The sequence below is a fragment of the Ctenopharyngodon idella genome, chromosome 14 (genome assembly GCF_019924925.1).
Source record: "Ctenopharyngodon idella isolate HZGC_01 chromosome 14, HZGC01, whole genome shotgun sequence".
NCBI lineage: Eukaryota > Metazoa > Chordata > Actinopteri > Cypriniformes > Xenocyprididae > Ctenopharyngodon > Ctenopharyngodon idella.
Genome location: NC_067233.1, coordinates 8,119,682 through 8,147,296, shown reverse-complemented (window position 1 = coordinate 8,147,296; position 27,615 = coordinate 8,119,682). Strand labels below are relative to the sequence as shown.

Sequence of the window (27,615 nt, the reverse complement as noted above, 5' to 3'; positions counted from 1 at the left end):
TTAGAATATAAAGCTTACAAAATGTTTAACATAAACTAGCGCCAAGACTAAAATCTGTCCTAAAACTAAATTTACGTTTAAGAGCCACTACTGGTTAAAACACAAGCTAGCAGCCCTATGCAAAGCACCCTGGGGAAGAAGAGACTTCATTCTTGCAGTCATACTGGCCTGCAGTTGACTGACGAGTGCCTTCACATCTCACCTTGGTGTTACTGCATGCTGTTCTGTTCCCAAAAGGGATGTTTCCTGTTTCTGTTTGGAAAATGCAATGCATAGCAGGTGAATAGGCACCGGGAAATGCATTGCACTTTCCCTATCGTGTTGTCTGCAAGTTATTTGCGGTCATGGCCTAGTTATTTGCTGTGCTAAGAACATGTGAGAACTTGCTCGCTTTTGATGCGACAGATCTATAATTAGTGGACTTTAGCGATGCTTGTAACCTACACATGCAACCTCTTTGCCCATAATTAAACATGCACAATAGATTTAATACAGTACGTTTTGATGCATTTAAGTTAGAGGGCCTCAAATGTGCAATTACATACTGTACTATGTAAAATATATACAGTCATGCTCTGTAAACCTCATGTAAGCTTTGAATTTCACATCTTTGGTGATGAGGCACTTCCTCTATTCAAAGTTACAGGAAACAGAGAGAGCAGAGAGCCAGCTATTCTGCGTCAACAATATTATCACACTCAGACCAACTAGCCACAAGCAAGACAAGCGCCTTGCAGTCTTCATCAGAGCTGTATACTTTACTAGCCATCATCATACATAGAGTCTAATAGAAAAACTCAACAGCAAGAAGCTGTAGAATAGTCAATTTCCACTAAATTAGAAAAACAACCATTCCAATCACAATGAGTTTTGAAAGTCTACCAACCAGGTCAGAGGTGATGTGCTGGAACTGTGGAAACTTGGCTGACTATCTCAAAAAAGTGAGTTCATCTTATTTTTCTTTTGACAAAAGAGCAAGATGCATTCAATTAAACAGGAAATATATTGAAAGCAGTTGTTAACATTGTGAAGTTTATCATGTAACCCCCATGTTGACAGATATTATTATGGTTTTTATAATAATGAGGCTTCTAGCAGACTCTGAATGCTCTTTGGGAGGGTAATCTTTGTAGATTTTTTTTTTCTTCTGTTGCTCTTCAGTTGCAGTGCTTCAAATGTGGCTGACAGACTGCCACGCGATGTGGTTTTCCAAACATGTCTATTTAAAAGTTTTGAAATGTTTCTGATAACATCAGCTAATGTATAGCTTGTCTTATAATCATTTTGTCAAATGTACTATGTCAAAAAGTGCATTTTAAAAATTCAAAACTGCGTATTGGAGAAAAAAAAAAAAAAAAAAAAAAAAAAAACAACTCAGCAGTTTACAGTCAATAAAGTGTTTTTCAAAAGTATATGGCTGAGTTTAAGTGAGAAGTGTGACTGCAGAGCAATTTTCAGCCATCACACTTTTTTCTGTTTTCAGATGAAACTGGTGGGGTGTGACAGGGTGGTGAAGAAAAACAATATTAGTGGTTCACGATTCCTGGTCAGTCTTTTTGTCTTTCTATAACAAATGTAGTACAACTCAGACCTTACTTCCAATTTAAACTGTACTGCATGCACTTGTACTGCATATAATCATCACTGAACTACAGTATTGTGCAAAGGTTTTTTGGCACGTTAAATTCTTCAAAAAAAAAAAAAAAAAAAAAAAACAGTTTAAAGGCGGTTATTTATCTTTTGTTTTGGTGTGCCAGTAGGAAATATACTTTTACATTTTCAATGTACTTTCAAAATGAATTTCCAAACATTAATTTTGCCTTTAATAATCCGGTGAGATTTCTGCATGCACAAGGAGTACGACAACAGATGGCATTGTCCACACAGAGATCTGATCTCTCCATCGAGTCCATCTGGGATTACATGAAAAGACACTAAATCCATAAGAACAATGGAAACTTCTCCAAGCATCTTGGAAAAACCTACCTGCCAAGCTAGCTTCGAAACTGTGCTAAGGTGTACAATTAAGTGATAAATATGACGTTATTTTTTCAAACATCCCCATAATGTATTTTTTACAAGTGCCTTAAACTTTTCACAGTACTGAAGTTTTGCAGGTTGATTTCTTCTATGAAATTTAGTCTCTCTAACTTTTTTATGTCTCTTCATGTAATCCCAGATCGACTCGATGATATCAGATTTCTGTGTGATCTGCCGACGGACTCCTTACGTATACAAAATCATGCTCGATTATTACAATTAATGGCATAAGTAAAGTTTGAAAACATAAACTGATTTCTGGCACACTAAAGAAAAAGACACAATCTTAAAACATTATTTGGTGGAAAATCTAACATGCCTAAGACATTTGCACAGTACTGTATTAATATGGAGTATGCTCTGAAATGTGCTTAAACATGCCAAATCAGTAGTGAACAAACAATTCCTGTTTCTATCTTGTTCTAGAATATGACTGATAAAGACATTAAGAAGTTCCCCACAGCACAAATCCCGTAAGTTTTAAGCTCAAAAGCAAGATGATAGCACAGAGATGGCAAAATGTATAAATGAAACATATCGGCTGAATAAGCAGAATGGCAGAACATGATTTCACCAAGAGCAACATGTTCCCGGATCAACATCTTTGTTGCACTAATCCATATCGCGTTTTCTGTTTTATGTATAAATTGTATTTAGTTACCACTTGTAGTACACTCAAACCCATCTTTCATACAAAGTGTACTACAAGTGGTAACTAAATACATTTTTTTTTTAAATACAGAGAGTATGTTAAAAGCACATTTTTCACATTCATGGTGTCTCAAAATAGCACAGTTGAGTACACCATGCTCTATTGTTTGAGCTACAGAAATGCTAATATAGATTATAACAAAGACAATAAAAAGCTTGCAGACTGCATTTTGAGTCACCTAAAGGTACAAAGTGACTCACCACCATCAAATATTGATTTAAAAAAGCCATCAAATGTCTGTTAAGCTGGTAATAATCACTGCTATATATTTTTTTTTACTTTTGTTTTACTATTTGGAAGACTTATCACAAAGATCTGCAAAGATATTAACCAGAATAACAAACAAAAGAAGAGTCTGTTTCACAGGTAAGCAACATAAGTACTTCATAATTGCATTATCTTTGTAACAAAACTGAACTTTTTCTACATGTTTGAGAGTTTGTCATTTTAAACCTGTCTTAGATCAGATCATCGGATGCCTCCGAACCAAGGTAACTAACTCCTGTGCAGCTACATAAACAACTGTGGTTATCCACCTTATTCCTACGCCCCATGACGCTTTGCGCGAATTATGGGAGTAACTTCCGTTAAGCTGTAAACAATCAGTGAAAGACTCGCTCTATGAACGCAATAATACGTTTTATTTTTAAACTGGGTACAATGAGATGACATTATTCTACTCACCCTTCAACCAACGAACATTAAAAGGACATTTAAATGTGTAAAAGCATCAACAAGGTACTTTAAACAGGCCATGAAGCGCGATTCTTTCCACAGCAATAACGGACGGGTTAAATATTGCCTTAATAAAAATGTTCATGAACTTAAGCATTGCGTGATACTATTTCAAAGTGATTTCCGTCATTTTTACAGATAATAAATTGTATTTACTTGTGAAAACAAACCTGGAAAGAGACGTGATGATTTGAGAGAAAAACGAGAGATTCTTTGTGCATTCCAGTGAATTATTAATGGGATATATCGTAATGATATATCAAATGTGCAGTATATGTTGTCCTTTTTCATACTATTACAGCGGTATGCAAAGGGACAAAAGAAAATAATCACAAGGATAGAAAGCAGCAACTGAAAAGAGCTCTTGCCATAGATAATCTTGTTATGTTACGTTAAAATACCAAGCGTTACGTTATTCTCATGATGTCTGAAAATAAAACATGAAAGAAAAATGGACATCTCATTCAGTCAAACTGACGGATAAGCTTTATTTGTAGGGCAACCTTATGATTTTAAACGATTCATTGAAGTCTTTTTGAATGGAAATTCCCCAAACCGGAAGTGCAACCCATAATTCGAAACGCAGTAGGCTAGTCAGGAATAAGGTCAATACTTAACAAATTTATCACACAACCTAAAATGTTTCTATTTTTTTCTTTGAAAAAAAAAAAAAAAAAAAGCAGAACCTAGTCCAGGAGGTTGGGATTCTGATGAATTTGTAAGTCGCTGTTATACTTTTTAAAAGTCTTCTCAACACCCTTTTTAGACTTCAATGTTAAATGCAAAAAATTGCATTTTTTTTTCCAGGACCACGAAGAAAGTGACAATGACTATGAGGAGCCAGATATAAATGAGTGTGAAGACAATTACATATGTGCAGCATCATGTGATATTGAGGAAGCTGTGAATTCTGATGATGACTATGAACCACCGCCTAGTGAAATACCCTCTGAAGTACCAACTCACTTTCGTGTTGCCAAACCTCTGGGTGATGGAGATTATTTAGGTAACTCATAATGCTAACACAAATCACTATGCGCATAAATGAAATAATCCATGATAATTCACTAAGATTCACTCACCCTTTCTATTCTGTGGCCCTGTGTAGACAGCGGCCCACGTGGTTCTGCAAGACCACCCCAGGACAACAGGACATCTCTTCCCAGAGGGCTTATGAATGTAAGTAAATATCTTTAAACAATCTCAAACTTATTTTACTGTAAATGTTGTAATGTCATGCACAAGAAGCCTGTATTTACTTTCAGATATCTAAGCCTCCATCACGACCGGATCCCTCTCCACACAGGCCTTTTGTTCCCCCAAATCAATGTAAGTAAGTTCAATTTAAAATTCCTCTAATATGAAAGTATGATGTCTGAATGTTCTGCAAATCATATCCACAGCCAGACCTGGTCCAGCTGTGCCAAAGGTAGATCGCAGTAAGAAACCTGGCTCATCTGCTCAGTTAAAAAAAGATACTGGCAAATCAGGTACCATTCAGTTTTCAACTTTTTAAAACCTTCTGTATTGTATGGTAATAACTAAACATTTATTTTAATTTGAACATTTTCATTTTTATCCTTACAGCAAGAAACGCCCTACCAATGGCTTCTAAATCAGCAACATTTCCCACACAAAGGTAAGTATCTTTATTAACAACTTGTATTGATCAGTACTGTATGTGTGTGTGTGTGTGTGTGTGTGTGTATATATATATATATATATATATATATATATTTTTTTTTTTTTTTTTTTTTTCAATCTTCAACACAGGTTTGACATCCAACAAAGGGATGATTTACCTCCTCCTCCACCTTTAAATGTGATGATGGGACAGGTTAGTGCAATCACTACCTATAATCATGACAGCAAACCTCTCACAAACCCACAAACCATCTGCAAACGTAAAACATGCAGATAGACCTGACAACCACAAGATGGCAGTGTTGTGTTGTGGTTTTTTTTTTGTGTGTGTGTGTGTGTGTTTTTTTTTTTTTTTTTTTTTTTTGAAAAAAGCTAAACAGGAAATAAAAGCCCAGTCTTGTGCATTGTTTCCCATCACAGAAACACCAAAATGTGTTTGCTACTGTAATAATGAGAGTGACCACATACTAGACCGCAGTGTAAAGGCTGAATTTTTGTTATGCACTCAGGACATGGATCCACAGTGGTATGTGGGGCAAATGACACGATCAGAGGCCGAAGTCTCACTCAGAAAAGTGAATAAAGTGAGTTCCACCACTTAAGTAATAGAATGTTTAAGATTTATCTCAAATGTATCCCTTCCTTCAAATAATTATTATAAAATGTGGATTAAATAAGCTTTTGTGAGAGAATTAATTGGAATTCTCTTTGCTCTATATATGAGAAAAAGGGGAAAAATAGAGAAAGCAAGTGTATTATGAAATGAAGACACACATACTGTGTGACACTAGTGATGGACATTGTTTTTCTTAGGATGGCACTTTCTTGGTGAGAGACAGCTCGAAGGGCTGCACAGAGCAGCCATACACACTCATGGTGCTGCACCAGCAAAAAGTGTACAACATCCAGATCCGTTACCTTGGAAACAGTGATGGATATTCCCTGGGCACAGGCCTAAATGGCATTGAGGTAATGGTATTTGTTGATTCTGACAGAAACGTCTGTCATGAATGATGTCTTGATTAACCCTGTAAAGCCTGACATACAACAACTGTCAGATTTTTTTTAGATTTTTTTTTTTAATGGAACAGTTATATATATATATATATATATATATATATATATATATATAGGAGAATACCGAGCTCATAAACGAGGAGGAAAAACATCTCAATTTTATTCAAAAGCCAGCAAAAAATTAAAGTACGCAAAACATGCAATTTGGTACAATTGGGTTAGTTCACACAAAAATGAAACTTCTGTCATTAATTACTCACACTCCTGTTGTTCCAAACCCACAAGACCTTCATTCATCTTCAGAACACAAATTAAGATATTTTTGATGAAATCCAAGAGGTTTTTTATCTCCCATAGAAAGCAACGAAATTACCACATTCAAGGTCCAGAGAAGTAGTAAATACATCGTTAAAGGCCCACTGAAGAGTGTTGGAACGCGCAGCATTATTCAGTGTGTTGACGTAATTTCAACTGAGACAGGAAGACAGGGCGATATATCGAACAGCCCTGCCCCTTTTTTAAAATAGTCAATAGTGTTTCCTTTATGTTACAACTCGGCCACAGCCGTTAGACTCTGTAAAACCTCTGTTTCCTTCTAATCTCGTTCCCTATATAGTGCACTATGTGCCATTCACCATGTAGAAACTAGTAAATGTGTGAGCAAATGACCGATTTCAGCCAAGGCTTCAGCGTCTGTAAGAGTGTTGGAGGAGGCGGGACTTCAGATTCTAGAGAGCATTTGATTGGACCGAAGATTTGACGAGAAACTAAAGTGCGATGTGATGTCATGAAAATCGGAGATCCATTTTAGTGGAAGTGAGAGACTGTTAGTTTTGAAAGCTTATATCTCCTAAATGCGAATTTTGTCATTGTTTTGGAACACACCAGCTTATTCATAACCTTAAGGCTAACATATTTATACTAAAAGCTAAAAAACTTAAATTTTTATTTCAGGGGGACTTTAAAATAGAAATGGTCAACGTAACTACAGTGGTTCAACCTTAATGTTATAAAGCAACGAGAATACTTTTTGTGCGCAAAAACAAAACAAGAATAATTAATGATTCAACAATTTCTTTTCTACCCTGTTAGTCTCCTATGCAGTTGACTCAGTGCAGTGGTTCCGTGTTTACCTCCGAACGCCGGCTCAGTATTGGCCGACACTGTTCATGTGAGCACCACAACGCATGCGTGTGATGCTGACGCAGGAGCCGGCCAATACAGAGTCGCCATTCTGACGTAGAACACGGAAGCTCTGCAATGTGTCTTCAATGTAAACTGCGTAGGAGAATGACAGGATAGAGAGGAAATTGTTAAACACTATTTTTGTTGTTTTTGTGCACAAAAAATATTCTCAACGCTTCATAACATAAGGTTAAACCACTGTAGTCACGATGACTAATTTAAAGATGTCTTTACTTCTTTTCTGGACCTTGAATGTGGCAATTTTGTTGCTTTTTATGGGAGATAAAAAATCTCGGATTTCATCATTTGTGTTCTGAAGATGAACAAAGGTCTTATGGGTTTGGAACAACACGAGGGTGAGTACTTAATGAGAGAAATTTCATTTTTTGGGTGAACTAACCCTTTAAACTAAACTTAGCTTGTAATCAGTCAGATCTTTATAACAGTATAGCAGACTACTTGCATAAAATGCATATAAATATCAGTTCTCTCTCAATAATGTCTTAGTAAGAAATACTTAGTTTTATGATTAAAGCTTTGTTATTGTGGGGGCAAAACATATAATGTAATACAATGAAGATTGAGAAATGTACCTACAAATAAATGTTCCTCAAAAGCCTGATGTATCATTTGATTGAAATATTACTACTAAGGGTATGTTTACTCAACAATGATGTACTAAAAACGGAAAAGTTTTTCCTTCGTGTTTTTCGCATACAGACGCCAACATTGCCAAATTGATCCCCGTTCACACGGATCTGTAAAAAACGACTAAAAATGCTGGATTATGCATGCCAGGCCAGTAGTTGGCTATGCCACTTTGTAAAGAGAAAAGCTACGTGCTTATAGACTGAACATTATAGACTTTTAGTACATTATTGTTGTGTAAACATACACTAAAAACGTTCCCCTTCAGGTTGTGGTGTCTTTTTGCTGTGAAATCTTTACTAAAGAATTGTCTGCCATTTACAACACCGTTTTCAGTGTTGTAAACTCCCCTAGCCTCAAGAGGCGCACTGGCGACTGACGCTAGAGACTGCGGTTGTTAGCATGCCTGCCTCCCATGGTTTACACAGAGACGATAATGGTATAATTTTCAAAAACTTGCATTTTGAATCCCGTTTTCAGAAGTTTGCCTTTTTAGGCAAAATGCATAAAAAGTTTTCTGTTTTTAGTTGAAAATGGTGTTGTAAATGGCCCCTAAGTTACTCTTCAGTAAAGATTTAACAGCAAAAAGACATCACAACCTGAAGGGGAATGTTTTTGTGTACGTTTATACAACAACGATGCACTAAAAACTGACAAGGTTTTCCTTTGCGATTTTGAAAAGTTTTGCATACAGATGGAAATGTTGTCAACGTTTACACGGATCAGTGAAAACGACTAAAACTGTATTATGCATGCCAGGCCAATAGTTGGCGATGTCACTTTGTAAAGAACCAATATACAACTGAACAAGTAATACACATGTCAACGTTTTTGCATTTTTGTAATTTACACAGAGATAATGGTGTAAATGAATGGCCAAAATGCGTAATACGTTTTTAGTTGAAAACGGTGTTGTGTAAATGCCCCCTTAGATTTATACTAAAAGGTCTAAAAAGTATACTAAAAAAGTTATGATAAAAGCATAAACTATCAGTCAGATGATAGAAGACACGTAGACTGTGAACAGTTTTTCAGCAAAGTTTCAATCATGTTGATAAATTAAAGGCCTTAGAAATGTATGTATCAAATACACAGTAAGATTCATAGGGTTAAAAAACCCACAGTAACTGTAAAGAGTAAAGACTGTGTATTAGATTATCAGCTGTGGTGAATTTCATTGGTTCAGTGAGATTCAAAGTTCGCTCAATCCACATGTGTGTCACAGAATTTCTCCAGTGTCATGGACATGGTCGCGCACCACTCAAATACCCCACTCGTTCTGATAGATGGATTGGAGCGTGGAGCTGGACCTCAGCGGCAGTGCTGTCTTATGCACCCAGCAGGTTTTTGACCCACAGAACAATCTTATTTATAATACCCAGTTAGCATCATAATTCTGACTGGGTTCCAGTATCAAAAGGATTTTCATGGAATTCAGACACTTTGTCTGGATAATGAGCATTTATAATGTTGGCATTCAACGCCAGGATACTCATCTCTCCTTCAGAAAAATAAAGTACATGACTAAATTAATAAATCATATTTAGTTTGATTCAATCAGACAGGACTGTCTACACTTTTTATATTAAAGATACATTTTTAAACACTTTCAATGTTAAAATCAAGAGGCATTCTTACACTCAATGTTAGCTAGAGGCAACTTTACTTAACTCTTAAACTGTACATTTGTCTGTTTTAACTTAAATATTCCTAATGGTTTTAGTGTTTTGTCTTAATGTTGCCTATTAAATTGTGCTTTTTAAGTATATTATAACTCCACCTTACAAGTGTACTTCTTTGAGTCACATATTTAGTCTTCCATCATCTGTGCACGGTTTAACCACGTTGGGGTTTCCACGTCAGTCTGGAGGCACGCCATTTTTTCAGGGTGTGTGAAGCACACGGTCAGGTTACACCGCAGCAGCTGGGTCTTCACTGAAAACAAAGGGTATAATGGTTGAACATACAGCAGGAAGAACACAAGAAGAGACCCTCTTATTCCATTTTGACTGACTGAAACATAACCAGCACAAACAGGTTATGTTTACTGTAATCAAAGTATATAAATAGAAGCATTCTGTTATGTATTATGCAAAGGTTACTGTTAACGTACATCAAAAAAAAAAAAAAATCTATTAGTTCATTATCATTTTACAGTAATCAATCTAAAATACGGCTATTGTAGGGCTTGATAATCCACACAAAGAGCCGACAACACAGATGCAAGTAGCTGTTGAAATATACAAAGATGCTCATGCTTAACTGGATATGCAGGGCTCAGCAATAGATGCAGCCAGCATGTTTTCTTGCCAAACTTAATGTCTCTATGACACAATAAAATGCATTATTGACAGATTGGAGGATTTGGGGGATGTTCTGTGTGCTAATATATTTGTGTTAGCAATGACGGCGGGCACAGATTAATGTCTTAGCTCTGACTCCTCGTTAACTGCCACCCCTGGCAAGGATGGCACATTTTCTTTTAAATTTGTTCATGTAATACCCATTTGAAAACCACCAGAAGAATTTCTGCCAGCTCTAAAAAGAGGAACTATTAAACTGCCAGTACATTTCAGAATTGTCAAAACATGAGTGTGAGGTGATGACTTTCCAAATTGTACATTATTATTACATTTCATAAGGTTAAATATTAAAGAAAGTAAGGCTGGGACTATTAGGTCCAACTGTCACTAACAGTCACTGAATTATGTTAACAAAAAGAAAAAAAAAAAAACTTCGACCATAGTTTACCTTCCAATTGGTCCATAAATTCTGACATTAAATCCAACTGCTTCAAGATATAATCTAGGCCAGCTGAGGCTCCGTGTTCGCTGTTCTCTGTGGCATTTCCCTCAGACTCCATCTGTAAGTCCATTACATACAGAAGTTAATGATATCATATTTGTCTTAAAGGGATAGCACACACAATAAGAATATCTAAAATGAAGAAAAACAGCATTTTATATTAGATGCAAACAAACCTCATGAAGCTCAGAAAAGGATTTGTAAAACGGTTTAGCAAATTGTTCCAAAATAAATTATTAAACGAATTTGGAAGAACAATGAAATCTGCATACAAAAATAATATGATGAGCAGAACATTCAGTCCCCTTTTTGCACTTTAATGTCATTTGATTAATCAGACTGACAATCAGCATGTTTGCTTTGTTGATATTTTTATTAAATTGTGAGTGCAAAAAAAAAAAAAAAAAAATCACATATATATGACAACATCAAATAACGCTGGCTAATCTAACACATAAGCTTTAACAATATTAACAACATTAAAGGTCTCTGTTCTAAACTGAAACTGTAATCTATTCTTGGGGGATATTATGTTCTTGATGACATTTTTTATCTTGTCCATCTGTGGGACCACAGATGACATCTTTGCACTTAAGAAACTGTTTCTCCAGACTCTTAAGGGATTCAGCCAGATCTGGACTGGTGCGGAGTACAACCATATCATAGGCCATCCAAGACAAATTCACTGAGGACGAAGAAAATGATTATTGACACAGTGCAATTTCCTTCTTAGCATTGCTATTATATTGAATGCACTATTAGTTTGCAAGTCTACCTGAAATATTTTCCATGTGTTCAGTCATCTTCTCCAAATGTTGGTTCAGTTGTAAACTCTCACGACCCAAGTCCTCACATAACTGCACACTCGAAATATCTTCAGACATCTAAAAACCAGCAAACTCCGTAACTCCCGCTGGACTGTTTTAGGCTACTTAATCTCTCATGTTAAATTAGTTACAGTTTCATGATAGATTAAATAAGAGCCAGTTATAAACGTCCATAATCAGTTCGTTTTTCGTCACCCGTCATTCAAATAAGCTGCCTTCCTCAGGGCAAAGGAGTGTTTAAATTACGTTAATAAATGAATATATATTTAATGTAAGTAGAAATTCACAACGTAAGTATATTACCTTGGTAATGTAGCGAACTACAGACAATCTTTAATGTTTCTTGTTTTACTGCGACAGCTGACAACGAAGGCTCGAGCAATGCACGCGACACGCAGACTTAACGGCTCTCTCGCGCGTGCACGCTCACATACATTGTGTAATCAACTCGAATACTTTGGAAGCCTCATCTTAAAAACGATTCATCGGTTCATTTACGTCATGACGTCCCGGTGTGGAAAAACAAACGTACAAAAAAATTAGTAGCCTACATAAATACAATTTGCAAACAATATTTTATACATCTCTTAGTCTTTGCTAAAAAGTTTTATGTACGCTATAATAAAATGTTTCCAACACTTTTAAAGGAGATGCAGTTTACAGGAGAATTATAAGATGACGGTTGAATTGACTGTAAACAACACCATTCTATTTTTAAATAAAGTTTCATGAATAAATTAATTATAAAAGTTAAAAAATAAAAGTGCTTGCTCCACATACAGTATTTCAAAGACTTTTATTTATTTTTTCCCCCTGGAGTTTTAGGTTGTAGGTTTTTGGTTGTAACAAAAAAAAAAAAAAAATTCCAGTGTGTCAGGCTAAACTCTGAATGCCTTCAGGTGATGGTGGTGCTGCTGGTTTGTGTGAAGAGGAGTGGAAGGGTGGGTGGGTGGTTATGTGGGCTGTGTCAGAAAGAGCCTAAACACGTGGAAGCATTCAATAAGGTGGGACTGAGGCGGTGCTACATATGCATAAATAAAACAGGTGCAACAGGTGACAATGTTGATACAGCAGAAGAAAGCACAATAGCTTTGAGAGAGAGGACACAAGTAGGACAACGCAAGAGCTCCTGAAATATTCTTAGACCATAAGGTAAAAAAAGAAGAACAGGTCATCAGAGACGGAGAGAAGAAGAAGAAAACCACCTGAAAGACTTTTTTTTTAATCCCAAGTGAAGCACCATCAGGATCACCGAGCAATGACATCCTATGAATCTCAAGGTCAGTCTCCAACGAGATGTGGGCCTCAGTTCCCTAGCTTGGGACAGGAACCTCCAGAATTGAGTCTGTACAGCGACAGCTACTATCCCCCTCCTTCACTGCCGAGTCCACAGCGAACGAACCCTTCCTCATATGAACTTGGAGACTATGCTGCCTCATCGCCTAACCCCTACCTGTGGTTCAACAGCCCAGGGATGAACAGCACTCCTTATCTGGGTGGAGCGCCTGGCCCTCCAGGACCTTCTTTTGTTCCCCAGCACTACGGGATGCAAAGGCCCTATTTGGGACCTGGGGCACCAGGTGGTCCTGCTGGTGATCTGAGCTGGTTCTCTATGCCCTCTCAAGAGGATCTTATGAAGCTGGTCAGACCACCTTATTCATACTCTGCTCTTATTGCGATGGCCATTCATGGTGCACCGGATCGCCGCCTCACTTTAAGTCAGATTTATCAGTATGTTGCAGACAACTTCCCTTTTTATAACAAGAGCAAAGCGGGATGGCAGAACTCTATTCGTCACAACCTCTCACTGAACGACTGTTTCAAAAAGGTTCCACGAGATGAAGATGATCCAGGTGAGTGTTTGTGGCTCTTTGATTATTACTCTTTAAAAAACATTACAAATGACTGAATTATTGTTTGTGTTTTTATGATATTAATAAACTACGCCTATATAAACATTACAAATTATTGTTTGTCATTTAAATATTATTTATAGAAATATTAAATATATATATACATTTTTTTAAAATAATTAATGATTCTGAAACATTTAATATTTTTATCATATAACTGTATTTAATGTGAAATTTACCTCTCATTTTAAAGGTAAGGGCAATTACTGGACCTTAGATCCGAACTGTGAAAAAATGTTTGACAACGGCAACTTCAGACGCAAGAGGAAGAGAAAGTCTGACAGCCTCCCAGAGAAGAGCAGTTCTGGAGGGAATCTGAGCTCTGAGTCAGGAGACAGTAATGGCAGGGGCAGCCCGAAAAATCATGCCGTTGACATTTCCACTTCGCCTGAAAAGGGCCCTTCACCCACATCCACGGGTCCGTCGCCATGCTTGAGCAACTTCCTGACTGAGATGTCTGGTGTAACGACTGGCTCTCTCGACATGGAAGGAGATCCCCTGAGTCGTCCCTTTACGCTCAGTCTGCCAGTGGACGGAGCACAGAGAGCCTCACAACCCGCAGGCTTTAGCACCTACTCCCCTAGCTCTACGGTGTCCGAGTGGGCATCACCGCTGCCCCCACCGCCATCCATTTCCCCATCACCCTCCCACTCCACTTTAGGTTACAATGGGCCTGGTCTCAGTCAGTTTAATGGGCATTTCTACCCAGGTTTGAGCTCAACGGGTATTCTTTACCCCCGGGAGGGCACAGAGGTGTAGAGGAGGGGAGGCGGGCGACAGCGAAAACAGAAAAGCTGAATGATCAATTCATGCTACAGACTCTAAGGGGGCAAGAAAAAACACTGATGTTTTCCTGAAACTATACACTGCTATTTGCCTAACTGAACTCCTCTGAGTTCTGTGGGCACAAAATACGAATGAATTCCCACAGGAAAAGCCTAGTCAGCATGAGATATAACAGGCTGACTCTAGCAAAGGCCCCTGTTACCAGCAGCTCCAACCTGAGGTCAGCTGCTGACATCAAGCCATTCTACGCACCAAATTCTTTCTTAACTCATGTTACTGACACTGAATTCAAGCGCCTGTAATGAAACCGAACAGACAAATCACGTCTTTTGTGGGCAAACAGAGAAACTTTGTAATATGATACTATCAGTCTTTGTATTTTAACTTGACAACATGTTTTGTGTATAGCTGTAAAGTTGGGTATGTGTGAATGTTCGAGTATATTTTATTATTTTATTTTATTTTACTATGAGGTCGTTAAGGGTGTATATTGATTCTTTTTAATAAAAAAAAATATTTAAAATAAAATTGACTTGGATATTATTCAATTTAATAATGTTATTTATTAAACAAAAAATCCTTTTTGTATTTTATTGAATGCAAATCCCTTTTAATTTTATTAAAAGCAAACTTTGACTCGGATTTAGTGTATATGGAAAAAAGATGACCTTGAAAAAACGAAACTTGTTTCACCAGGTCACTCTTAACTGTCGTCACTCTTCCCTTTTTTCTCTTGAGACTTTCACTTCGTACTATGTAGGCTACTGCTGAGCCCGCAGTTTTTAGCGGTTCTTCAATTATCCTTAAAATTTGTCAGCATTTGTATTCATGTGATGATGACACGGGAGATAATATGTTATAAGCACAGGAGCTGCTCGAGATGAGAGCTTGATATTTTTGTTTAGTTAACAGAAAATTTGATACAGCCAGACAGTGACTGATGGTTAACAGATTCCTTCACGTCGTGCTATATGATTCCCGTTCCATTAATGTGGAGGCAGACACAAAGGAAAGGTCATTATTCTTATATATAGTCACTTCAAATGCATTCAGACATTTATTTTGTCTTAAAAAATTGTACGTCTCATCAAATAAAATACTGAACCATGTTTGAAATTATAAAACAATTGATATACTGTTTAAAACTAAAAATATTTTTTCAAACATAAAGGTGATTAATACCTGTGGTTACTCCGCTAATGTCTATACAAGATTATAATGTGATTTTTCTTAACAGTGCAGAACTCAGTGAGCTTTCATCAGCTAAAGTGATTATCAAGGGAGCACTTTTTGCAAGCTTTCTGTGTATATTCCTTTTACTATTTGAATAAAAGTTTTTTGTTTTTTTTCATGCTGCTAAAAAGACCAACAGTCATGTACAAACTGCTAAGTCTCAGGAATGACAACAGCATTTCAACACGGGAATGAATCCACTAAAATTAACTCCCGAAAATGTGATGATTGACATTGACATAGTGATAATCACTATGATAGCAACGGACGGGACAAATAAATCTAATTTGTCAAACAGATGTGCATTTTATTACTTCATTTTGTTACTGACTTTTCTTTTTACCCTTTTAAAAATGTTTATTTAATTGAAAAATTAAGAAATTAAGTATTTTTAAGTAATCTACCCAGCACTGGATATACACCACAATATATATTCTATATATTTTTCTATTATTACATTAAATATGTGTAGTACAAATGTGTAATATTTTAAAATATTTTGCCACAGATGAAGTAGACCTAATTTTACAACCTAGGGTTTAATACAATTTTTGTATCCAAATACTGTATTTATAAATGCTTAAAATGCATGCTTAATAAGCCAGAAACTATGAAGATATAAACCAAAAATGATACTGGAAAAAAGAAGCTATAAACCATAAAAAAGAAAACCTTTGTTTCAGACAAAATAAACTCAGAAAACAGTGTCTGAGACTTGATCGTGTTTGTGCTGTCTACAGGCCAAAGCAATTTCTAGAGCAGTAGTGGTGTGTTTATGCATGTGTGTGTTTGTGCTGTCAAGATATCCATAAAATTTAAAATAAATAAATAAATAATAATAATAAAATGTCTACATGATGGAGAACTTTGTTTGGCAACTCTCGCCAAGTTGCTAAGGTCACCAACAGACATGTTGTATAAGTAAATAAGTTATCTTGACAGAAATGAATTAATTTGGTTGTTTTTGACAGTCTTTACCTGACTTGAGGGCACCTTTAAGCAGGTACAAATTTACCATGAAGACTTCAGCTGAGATCATATAACTGTTTTGCATAACAGCTTACAACACACCCAAGGAGATCACGGTATTACATTTTTAAGAATTAATCAAATCTGGATTTCAACATTTTCCTTCTTACATTCTGTTTAATGAGTGTGAGCTGAAGCTTAAATAGAGAATAAGCCCTCAAGCACATTCATGCCTAAAGGGATTTCCTCTTTAGATGGGAAAATTGATATAGTATGAAATCTGTGGATTTATTACTAAGGACATTCCTTTGTTAACGTAACATGCAAAACACATACCATTATTCAGCACATCAAAGAATTCCTTGCACTATTGGATTTATCTGTGAGATAAGCTATGATAAAATCCTGTTGGCCCACGAACTTTAAATGTTTCTAGGAAAAAAGTGAAAGACAAACATTATACACACGCTTAGAAATCGCAGATGAAAGTTATTATAACAGAAAAGTATTTTTCTGATGGTATATTTGCATATGACATATACAGTATCTTTGCTTAATTTACCACTGTTTTTATGCAGCAGTGCATATATTCCTCTGCATATATATTTCCATACCAGTCAAGTACCAGACTAAAAGCAGCTGTCGCAGGTGAAAGTAGGGAAGAAGAACTTGTTCTACTTTGTACCGTCTGCTTCAAATGTGCCAAAAGAAACAGAAGGAACAGTCAGTCGAACAAAACCTGACAATAAAGCAAATTTAAAGAAAGTTGGCTTTTGGTTGAAAACTCTACACCCTCTCACTAAACTGTAATGATGCAAATTACCAACTGCTTATTTTGCCAGTCGAAGTGCACAGTGCTTTCTTTTTGGCCTGTCTATTAGGGCATGTTTTCGACCCAGAAACAAATTTACGGGTACTGACCTCTCCTTGAAAATTGAAATACACCTTTAAATGCAAATTAAATTAATCTGTAGAATTCTATTCGCTCTATAAAACTGTTTAGGCATTTATATGCAAAGTTCTTCTGAGGATGCAGTTACAGCTGTCTACATTTGCATTTATTAATTTAGCAGACGCAAAGCTTTTTCCCCATCATTAGCACCTGTGATATATCTGTTATACTTTATATTTACATAAAATATTATATTTAAAGCGGTTTCATCCTCCCTTAGCTTAGTTAACTCATTAATCTAAATGAAAGTGGAAAATGGATTAAAATGAAAACAGAACAGAGGCATATTTCATGTGATGAACAATACAACAGAGGAGATTGCAGTAAACCAACCACATACACAGCCACACATCACCCCTCGTCCTTCTCTCCCCTCACTGAGACAGAAGTATCCAAACTTCTCCTCTCCAGTCATCCTACCACCTGCCCTCTAGATCCCATCCCCTCACACCTTCTACAAGCCATCGCTCCTACACTTTTACCAGCACTTACACACATTATCAACACATCTCTCCACACTGGCATTTTCCCTAACACATTCAAGCAGGCTTATGTAACCCCACTGCTTAAAAAACCCACATTAAACACGTCACTTGTAGACAGTTATAGACCTGTCTCTCTCCTACCATTCATAGCAAAAACACTTGAACGAGTTGTTTTCAACCAGGTGTTATCTTTCCTCTCACAGAGCAATCAATTGGACATCAATCAATCTGATTTCAAGAGTGGCCACTCAACCGGGACTGCACTACTGTCGGTCACTGAATCCTTGCAGATTGCAAAGGCTGATTCCAAATCATCAGTTCTCATTCTGCTCGATCTATCGGCTGCCTTTGACATGGTGAATCATCAGATCCTTCTGTCCACGCTCTCATCACTGGGCATCACAGGTACTTCACTTCACTGGTTTAAATCCTATCTCACAGGTAGGTCTTTCAGAGTTGCCTGGAGAGGGGAGGTATCCAAAACTCATCAACTGACCAGGGGGGTTCCTCAGGGTTCAGTTCTTGGACCCCTCCTCTTCTCCATTTACACTACATTACTTGGTCCCATCATACAGGCACATGGTTTCTCATGCCATTGCTATGCTGATGACACACAGCTCTTCCTTTCGGCATGGATGAAAGAACATCATCTGCAGCTCAACCTGGCAAAGACTAAGCTTCTCGTCTTCCCTGCCAATCCGACTCTAAAGCATGATTTCACCATCCAGCTAGGTACATCCTCAATTACCCCATCAAATTCAGCCAGAAATCTTGGAGTAATCCTTGATGACCAACTGACCTTCAAAGACCACATTGCGAAGACAGCTCGGTCATGCAGATTTGCACTATACAACATCAGGAACATCAGGCCCTTTCTAACAGAAGATGCAATACAACTCCTCGTCCAGGCCCTGGTCATTTCTAGGCTTGATTACTGTACTCTTCTGGCAGGCCTGCCATCATGCACAATCAAGCATCTACAAATGATTCAAAACGCTGCAGCACGTCTTGTCTTTAACGAGCCCAAAAGAGCCTACGTCACATCTCTCTTCATCTCCCTGCACTGGCTACCACTTGCTGCTCGCATCAAGTTCAAGACATTGACGCTTGCTTACAGATCTACCACAGGCTCAGCACCCTCCTACTTCCACTCACTCTTACGAGTCTACACCCCTACCAGAAGCCTACGCTCACTAAAGGAGCGAAGGCCCGTGGTACCATCACAAAGAGGTACAAAATCACTCTCCAGAACATTCTCTTATCTTAAGTGAAAAAGATGATAGCACGCGAAGCACACGGATCATACTCAAACGAGACAAGACAATGAGGGGGAAAAGAGAATGGGTATATATACAGTCCTTGATTGAAGTGGTGATGAAGGACAGTTGATTGACACTAGTATTCTGGGAGATGGGACTAAGCTGGAGGCAAAGAACTAGGTGGCGCTGTGTCAGACGGCCCCTGATACCGACCCCTGATACTATGGCAGGCCTCTTCCAGGATGTCGTCTCAAGCCACCCAAGATCTTTCCTCAGGTCCAAATCCATCCCAGTCAATCAAGTACTCGAGATAACCTCCTCAGCACTGGCAATCCAAGATCTCCTTAACCTCATAAATGGATTCCCCATCATCCAAGAGTAGAGGAGGGGTTTCAGCATCACTGCCTGGCTCTGTGGAGGAAGCAGAGGGGAAAAAGGGGAGGTTGATAGCCGAGTATGCACTGAAAAGGTGTTAACCCTGTGGTGGACTGTTTGAGGGAATTCTGTGCATACTATTGTCCAGATGGTCATGGCAGTAAGTGCACAAGAAGTGCCCTACCTCTTATATATTGCGCTATGTTTGTCTGTCTGACTGGGGATGATACCCGAGGATAGACTGACAGTCACACCTAGGTGGTGGAAGAAGGCTCTCCAGACATGAGATGAACTGCAGCCCTTGATCCGACACGGTATTCTCAGGGATGCCAAAGTTTCTGAATACATGTTGGAAGAGAAGCTTTGCAGTTTGCAATGCAGTGGGTAAGCCCTTCAGCAAATCAGTTTACAGGCCATAGAAAATCTGTCCACTACAACCAAAATCATTGTGCATCTGTCTGATGGTAGTAAGTCTGTAACGAAATCCATTCCTAGGCGTGAGCAAGGACGATTTGGAATCGTAAGAGGTAGGAGCTTGCCGGATAGTAAATGATGAGGACTCTTGGCCATGGCACAGACAGGACAGGACCTGACAAACTGGATCACTTCTAGGCGAAGAGTGAAGGGATTCTAGGAGGTCTTTCCGCAACGACGTGGACATCCTGCCAGGCTGGCTCCTGGAGGGTGGCCTGGGCAATCCCCTCAACCATGGTCCCATCGGATAGGACAGACAAACACTGAAGAAGGTAAGATCAGTGGTGCCGGCCCCTCTCATTGATCTGGAACTTCAGACAGGGTAAGGGCATCTGCCTTGGTGTTACAGGACCCTGGATGATAGCGGACAGAAAAATTAAAGCAGGTGAAAAAAAAGGGCCCATTTGGCCTATCGTGGGTTCAACTGCTTCACGGTTTTCAGGGGCTCCAGATTTTTATGGTCCGTGATCACAGTGAAAGGATGATGAGCCCCCTCTAGCCAGTGTCGCCACTCCTCCAGGGCTAATTTGATAGCTAGCAGTTCTCTGTTCCTGATGTCTTAGTTTCTACGGCCAGGGACAACTTCTTAGAAAAGAAAGCATGAATGGAACAGAACTCATGGAACAGAATGATGTACGGAACTCACCATGACTTGGGACAGATGGACTGGACACTCAGCTAGTTGGTGCTGGGAGGAAGCACAGTACAAGCAAAGGTGGGATTTTAGACAACATTGTTGTTTAGAAGCAGGTAAGGGTGAATAATCTACTTGCATGGGTTCTTCTCTCGATGGCCCGGAAGACAACTCCATGGCATCGTCACTCTAACTGGGCACAAAGGTGAGTATTCAGTCCATGGCGATAAGCTGCTAGCAAGGCTGCCTCGTTCCAGCCACTCGCAGATGCCAAAATGTGGAAGGCAATGGAGTACTTTCTTTAGCTTATCTTAAGTGAAGAAGATGATAGCACATGAAGCATGCGGGTCATACTCAAACGAGACAAGACAATTAGGGGGAAAAGAGAATGGGTATATATACATTCCTTGATTGAAGTGAAGGCCAAATATGGCAACCCATACTCAGAATTTGTCCTCTGCATTTAACCCTTCTAAGTTAGTGCACACACATTAGTGGGCAGCCATTCATTGCGGGTGCCCAGGGAGCATGGGGGTTAGGTTTCTTGCTCAAGGGCACCTCAGTCGTTTCCTGCTGGTATTGAGAATTAAACCCGCGACCTTCGGGTTACAAGTCCGACTCTCTAACCATTAGGCCACAACTGCCCCAGGTGGTCATCCCTCGTCAAAAGTGGTGATGAGGGACAGGTGATTGTCATTAGTATTCTGCCAAATGGGACTGAGCTGGAGGTGAAGAACCAGGTAGAGGTGTGACAACCTTTTTTTGTTGTTGCTATTTTTTGTTGTTGTTGTTGTTGTTTTATCAGATGTGATCAGCCATACATAAAAAGAACATGGGTAGACAGATGAGACCACAATTAATGAATTACAACAAAACAAAACAAAAAACAAATAGTTAAAGTCAGTCTACAAAGATCTCAATCTGTTTCACACAGGTGCATTTTCTGAGCTTCTGTGAGGGGCAATGTGTTACAGGTCAGTAACCACTTATTATCACAAATGTACATTTGTTTTTGACTAATTTGCTTTGTTGTGACTTATTTTGCTCGATCTACGCTCAATATCCACTCACCAACCACACGCTTTCCTGTAGCCTTAGGGCAGAATTATTTCTCAACAGTTTAATGTGATTAATATCTATAAATTTTCTGTTACACCTGCTGCCTGTTGTGTGGCACACACCTGTCTCTCAAACGGAATCTACCAAAACAATGTGTTCAAGATGCTGCTGATGTATTCCAGGAACAGATTTTATGACATATTACCAGCCAATAACAGTCAGTACTTAAGCCATTAATGACTTTTCCAGGAAAAAAAAAAAAGTCTTGGTCCTGACTTGTCTTTTTATTTGTATTATGTAAATAATAATTTAAGAAAAGAAACAAAACAGTCTTATTAATTTTTAATTGGAGGTGGGGGAGATTGTATTATGAATACAATGGGACATGAATGGTTATCCAGGGGGTTCACAAAGTTACTGCATGGGGGCCACCATTATTGTTTGATCTCAAATTAATTTTTGCTAAACACTGCAAATTAGTGTGACAAAAATACAATATTATGTATATAACTTCAACCAAAGCTAAAGTTAAGAAGCTTGTCCCTCCCACATGTAAATGTATTGAAAAATTAAAATGTTTTATACAAGTATGACTTTTTAATTTATTGGATTTTCGATCATAACAGTACCGTTAAAATGGTCGGGGGTCAGTAAGATTGTTTTTTAAAGAAAATTAATACTTTTATTCAGCAAGGATGCATTAAATTGATCAAAAGTGACAGTTGAGACATTTATAATACAAAAGATTTCCATATCAAATAAATGCTGCTGTTTTGAACATTTTATTCATTAAAAAAGCCTTGAAAAAAGTATCACACAAAATGTTTCCACAAAAATATTATGAGCATCAAATCAGCATATTAGAATGATTTCTGAAGGATCATGTGACACCGAAGACAGGAGTAATGGCTCCTGAAAATTTTGCATTGCCATCACAGGAATATTTTCCAAATATATTTAGCCAAAACGGTTATTTTAAATTGCAATAATATTTCACAATACTGCTGTTTTCATTGTATTTTTGATCAAATAAATACAGCCTTGCTGAACATAGGAGATTTCTTTCAAAAACATTTTAAAAAATCTTACCCCCCTCAAACTTTTGGACAGTAGTGTAAATACATCAATAGCTTAAATGCAACTCTTGCATTTTATAAAATATGAAATGGGGATCCCTGCTCTGTCTCTCTTTTCAACAAGAGCTTAAAAAGGTTGAAGACCCCTGTGGTAATCATTTGGCAACAATCATACCATCTGTTACCATCACTTTACCATGGTACAGCTACAGCCATTGTAAAGGTTATCTCTCTTAGCCTGAAGATTTAGCCCAATCCTGATTTTAAATATGCTTATTCATTCTTAAAGCCATAATAGAAAAGCTGAAGAATCCTTAGAACAACCAAAAATAGTCTGTTTTGAGGTAAAATTCATAGTATTTCATTTCGGAGTTAGTGTGGGATAGGGTTATGTCAAGGATGACATTAAGTCAGGTGCATTCCAGCTGGTTCTGTGTAGTGTTGATAGAGTAAACTCTAAACAAACATGAACAAATCTATCAGGACTATGACATTTTTGGGGGGAAGGGGCCAGTGAACTGAAATTGAACTGTTAAAAAGTGATGACAGAACTGATAAGCTTCTAGCTTTAAGGCTGTTGGTTTTTTCAATGTCAATACATTGTATTTTAAATGAGGAACACGGTGCACTGGATGAGAACAACCTCCCTAAAGGGCAATGCACCCTCCTGCCAACTACTACAACGTCAAAGCCAAAACAGCAACCACGCGCTGCACTGTTATTAGCTAAACAGTATTGACTGATTAGTGATGTTTAGTAAACTCAGCATGAAGATGTCTGGCAGAGAGATGAAGCTCTGATTCACTGAATCAGGCAGGAGAAAGACCATTCAGTTCCAGGTCATTGTTGTGTGTAAATACTCTAACACACTTCAGACGCATGCTAAGGGGAGACAGGATAAAAAGACTGTCCTTGAATTATTGCCGCACATACACACAAGCTAACCTTCTACAAAGTCATGTTAACGTTCTTTTGACCTGATTAAGTTTGAATGACAATGACTTATTACTTTACTTGCTTGCTTGTCCTCTCTCTGTACCACACACACACACACACACACACACGCCTATTAAAAATAGTACAGCATCTAAAGAATGGAACATGCAAAAGCTTTTTAAAAAGACATAAAACAAGTATTTTATTAATGAATTTAATACAAATTTAAACAGACTGTACTATATTTTGAAACATTTACCATTATGAAGAGAAAACATTAATATCATGTAATTATTTAATATAAATAATAGAATATTATAATATCATTTCAAAATTAAATTTAAGCTGTTCATATTCAGTTCAACCACTTTGATTGAATTCAGTAAAATGTGAATTGAATCATTGTTCTATGAATTTAGACAATCATTCTAATAAACACAAGCAATTCATATCATCTGAACACTCTGACTAAATCAGGAAATAATAATAATAATAATAATAATAACAACAGCCTATTGTAGCACACATGCCAGGAAAAGGTACCATTTCTATCTTCTTGGTCCTTAAAGGAAAATAAAATGTCCAATTAATGACGGAAGAAAGAACCCATGATCCATTGAGTGAATCCAACAAGACGTTCATCAAGAGGAAGTAAAACAGAACAGAAGACAACAATTATTCCATATCTACAGTCCAAAGTCAAATTCCATCCCAACATAAAAAGCATTCATCCTTTTGGATTGCTCCAAATGCAAACTATCCTCTGTATATCTGGGAAGCACAGCATTCTAAATGAACTGACATGTACCAGGGCTTATATAGAATATTTTGTGAAAATAGTGTTGAGAGACAACAAACACTTTAGAGTAATGAACTGTTCTGTGTTATTTCCCCCTAAAATATTTGACATGTCAACATGACAAAAACAAAACTCCATGAGTGTTAAGAGGCATTTGGCCCCGACTCTGCTGGCTGCTGGTTTCAAACATCATGGCTGTTTATTAGTTTCAACAGCTAACAGTTGAGATGTTTATTCAGCAAATACAATGTCCCACAGATGCCTCACCACATCCTTGAGACTCAGGCTTATGGTTGATGTTGGCTCTTTAAACCCTGATATTCATCTAATCGTTTGATCTGATCATTGCAGGGTTAGTAATCTGGTTTTAATGACACGTACGCACAGGAAGCCAGTGTTATATCCTTGTTGTGTGTATTTTGCTCCCCCTAGTGGTTAAAATAGTGCAGTGCCTGTGTAATTGTGTAATTTTCTTTGTCATATTGTGTGATACCTGAGAGGAAACTTCCTGTTTACTTCAACAAAAACTGAACAGACACCTAGCACGCCGTTCAGACTAATCAAATATACACTACCTGGAGAAAGTAAACTGTTAGCAAAGCTAACGTGAAACAAATGCTATTTGCTCCCAAAATGGTGTAGTTGTGATATTTACCAGCATGGTCTAACTGAACCATGCTAAACCTTGGCTGAATTTGAAATTGCCCCTATACCCTCATTCACTATTCCCTACTTTAGTCCAGTGATATAGTCCACTTGAAGGAGTGAATGAAAACAAATGAGCAAATTCGCACACTAAGTGCGACTGCATTTTCTGTCAACACACTGGAATTTATTCGACGTGACACTCACAGTCAGTGGATGGGTAGCCTATTCTTTAGCGTGTACACTATTGAGGTACATTATGGGATTAAATGTCTGCTATGGTTTCAAACACCACTACAAATGTCTTTTCCATCAAATAGTGCACTATGTAAGGGTATAAGGGGCATTTTCAGAGCACTTGGTTCTGACAAGCTCATAAAAAACACAAAACGCTTAAGAAAGCACAGAATGAATGGATTATTTTGTTGTGTTATCAATATTCTCTGGAAAAAAGTACATGATTAGGATTCACTGGACCATAAGATGTGTTTGTAGCTGTGGTATTTAACTCGCTTTGCATGAATTTAACTTAAATAAACCTATTAAGCTATCAGGGGAAAGTCTAACATACTAACTGAGGGATAAACTTAACAAGCCAGCCAAATTTGAGAAACATCTGTTATCAATACCGAATTATTATTTAATAAAGTATTTTGTGTGAAAACACAAAAAATACAAAGCATTTCTTGCATTTACTACATAAAACAATCTAGAAAAATAGTTAAAAATGTAGAACATATTGATGAAAATATAATTTTACACCTATTAATAGACATCTTACATGTTATGTCTTCACCCATACATTTGACCTTTAAATGATCTAACAACGTCATGAGTCCAGAAGCATGTATGCACTGATGCATGCTCATCAGGCTGGTATCCTCACTCTAGTGCACGTACTTAGCCTAAGGTAAGATGTGGCCACCACATACAGAATTCATCAGCATACACCAATATGTCTCCACAGTGAAGGGGATGAAAAGGACTTTCCTATGGAAATAAATGGTGTGCTTCTCCAAGACACTAAAGATGTCAAATAGATTCATGCTGTTGGGCTGTCTCTGAGCCCTCTTCCCTCATTAGGCATGCAATGTGACTGGAAATAAAGATAAATTAGCTTCCTGAAAAAAATGTAATTTTTATGCACAGCAACTAATGCCTTGTGTATTATTTATTTTATGACTACAAATCTCTAATTTCTCTTATAAAACGGTTAGTTCCTGTCATTGATTCTGATTGGTCAATATGTGTTTTATTCACGATAAAACACAGGCTATGACCGCTTCACCAAACGGTTCTGTGTATCACTACACAACACCCTTAGCAACCACTCTTAGCAACGTAAACTGTATGTTCTCAATTGATATTGTTCATTGAAGCTTACTGTATTATGTAGAAGAGTATTGTGAGAAAGAGATCGATTGAACGAGTTTATTACCTGCATTCAGATTTAGCATTTTCCTTCAGGTTAGTCCTATGTTCATAATAAAAAATCTGTTTAAATGTCCGATGTATCATCTTGTCCTTTTAACAGTTTTCCCATGACTGACAGCGCTAGTCAAAGTATCTTTTCAATGTAAAAGTCTTCGCTACTGACTGACACACTCATAAAGACAGTCTTTGCCGCCATCTAATGGTGTAATTATGTAACTTCTGTTGCTGTTCACAGTCAGGGAATATTTTTTGCGGCGGAAGGAAGGCTTTTAGTGAAAGTTTACTTCATGAAAGTTACATTGATACATATTTTTGGCTTTAATATTTGTATTGTGTGGTAACCGTTTTATAACAGCAATAAGGTACTCGAGGCACAGCCTTTCGTTGACAGGGTAGAGAAGAATTTGTTGAATGAAGTCGTTATTTTGGGGGGGGGTTTGCGCACAAAAAGTATTCTCGTCACTTCATAACATTAAGGTTGAACCACTGTAGTCACATTGACTATTTTAACAATGTCTTTAGTACTTTCCTGGATCTTGAATGACGGTAATTACGTTGCTTTCTATTGGGAAAAAAAAATAAAAAAAGCACTTGGATTTCATCAAAAATACCTTAATTTGTGATGAACGAAGATGAATGAAGGTCTTACGGGTTTGGAACGACACAAGGGTGAGTACTTAATGACACAAATTTCATTTTTGGGTGAACTAACCCTTTAATGAAACTATGCTACAAGCATAGGGTGGCTAAACACTGCCTCATTATAGGGATATGGCTTTTTGCAAAAGCATTAGTCATTGGTCATGGGTAATGCAATGTATGCCATTACAACTAAAAGGATTTAAAAGGAGTGAAATACAGCAAGAGAGAAACCCGGAGAACTGCAGTATTTCACTAGGGAGAAAATAGTAGATTAAACTGTCAACAATACGGACCAGATTATATTCTTTTAACCTTGACTTGTGGTTGCCAG

General features: G+C 37.6%; 3 protein-coding genes and 1 long non-coding RNA gene across 7 annotated transcripts in view; 2 read left to right on the top strand and 2 right to left on the bottom strand.

The window, feature by feature from the left end:
- The first annotated feature begins 679 nt into the window (after positions 1–679).
- Positions 680–9,760, top strand: lcp2b (lymphocyte cytosolic protein 2b). 4 transcript variants are annotated; one of them, XM_051859800.1, is made up of 15 exons: positions 680–941; positions 1,484–1,546; positions 2,467–2,513; positions 3,053–3,118; positions 3,215–3,243; positions 4,171–4,205; positions 4,295–4,493; positions 4,596–4,666; positions 4,753–4,816; positions 4,891–4,977; positions 5,075–5,126; positions 5,261–5,324; positions 5,641–5,715; positions 5,945–6,100; positions 9,207–9,760. In XM_051859800.1, the coding sequence occupies exons 1-15, from the start codon at positions 864–866 to the stop codon at positions 9,330–9,332; spliced, it is 1,212 nt and encodes a 403-aa protein (XP_051715760.1). In that variant the 5' UTR covers positions 680–863; the 3' UTR covers positions 9,333–9,760. The 4 variants fall into 4 exon arrangements, with proteins under 4 accessions (XP_051715760.1, XP_051715759.1, XP_051715758.1 ...); XM_051859799.1 differs by having other exon boundaries at positions 4,168–4,205; XM_051859798.1 differs by lacking the exon at positions 680–941 and having other exon boundaries at positions 987–1,546.
- LOC127494155 (uncharacterized) overlaps positions 9,507–27,615 on the bottom strand; it is a 29,123-nt gene continuing 11,014 nt past the window's right edge. Inside the window, exon 7 of the long non-coding RNA XR_007924810.1 lies at positions 9,507–10,844. This is a non-coding gene — a long non-coding RNA (uncharacterized LOC127494155). The remainder of the gene's footprint in view (positions 10,845–27,615) is intronic.
- syce3 (synaptonemal complex central element protein 3) lies at positions 11,141–12,304 on the bottom strand. Its single transcript, XM_051859811.1, has 3 exons — positions 11,917–12,304; positions 11,562–11,670; positions 11,141–11,471 (listed from the first exon to the last, which is right to left on the bottom strand). Exons 2-3 carry the CDS (start codon positions 11,668–11,670, stop codon positions 11,299–11,301), a joined length of 282 nt encoding a protein of 93 aa, XP_051715771.1. The 5' UTR covers positions 11,917–12,304; the 3' UTR covers positions 11,141–11,298.
- On the top strand, positions 12,585–14,840 carry foxi3b (forkhead box I3b). Its single transcript, XM_051859801.1, has 2 exons — positions 12,585–13,466; positions 13,720–14,840. Exons 1-2 carry the CDS (start codon positions 12,872–12,874, stop codon positions 14,283–14,285), a joined length of 1,161 nt encoding a protein of 386 aa, XP_051715761.1. The 5' UTR covers positions 12,585–12,871; the 3' UTR covers positions 14,286–14,840.

Coding starts and splice junctions, on each gene's coding strand:
- lcp2b (XM_051859797.1), top strand. CDS start 1,292: ATGTACTATGTCAAAAAGTGCATTTTAAAAATTCAAAACTGCGTATTG. Junction 2,514..3,052: donor TTCCCCACAGCACAAATCCC/GTAAGTTTTAAG, acceptor ACTATTTGGAAG/ACTTATCACAAAGATCTGCA. Junction 4,206..4,294: donor GTTGGGATTCTGATGAATTT/GTAAGTCGCTGT, acceptor TTTTTTTTCCAG/GACCACGAAGAAAGTGACAA.
- syce3 (XM_051859811.1), bottom strand. CDS start 11,670: ATGTCTGAAGATATTTCGAGTGTGCAGTTATGTGAGGACTTGGGTCGT. Junction 11,472..11,561: donor ACACATGGAAAATATTTCAG/GTAGACTTGCAA, acceptor CTTCGTCCTCAG/TGAATTTGTCTTGGATGGCC.
- foxi3b (XM_051859801.1), top strand. CDS start 12,872: ATGACATCCTATGAATCTCAAGGTCAGTCTCCAACGAGATGTGGGCCT. Junction 13,467..13,719: donor ACGAGATGAAGATGATCCAG/GTGAGTGTTTGT, acceptor CTCATTTTAAAG/GTAAGGGCAATTACTGGACC.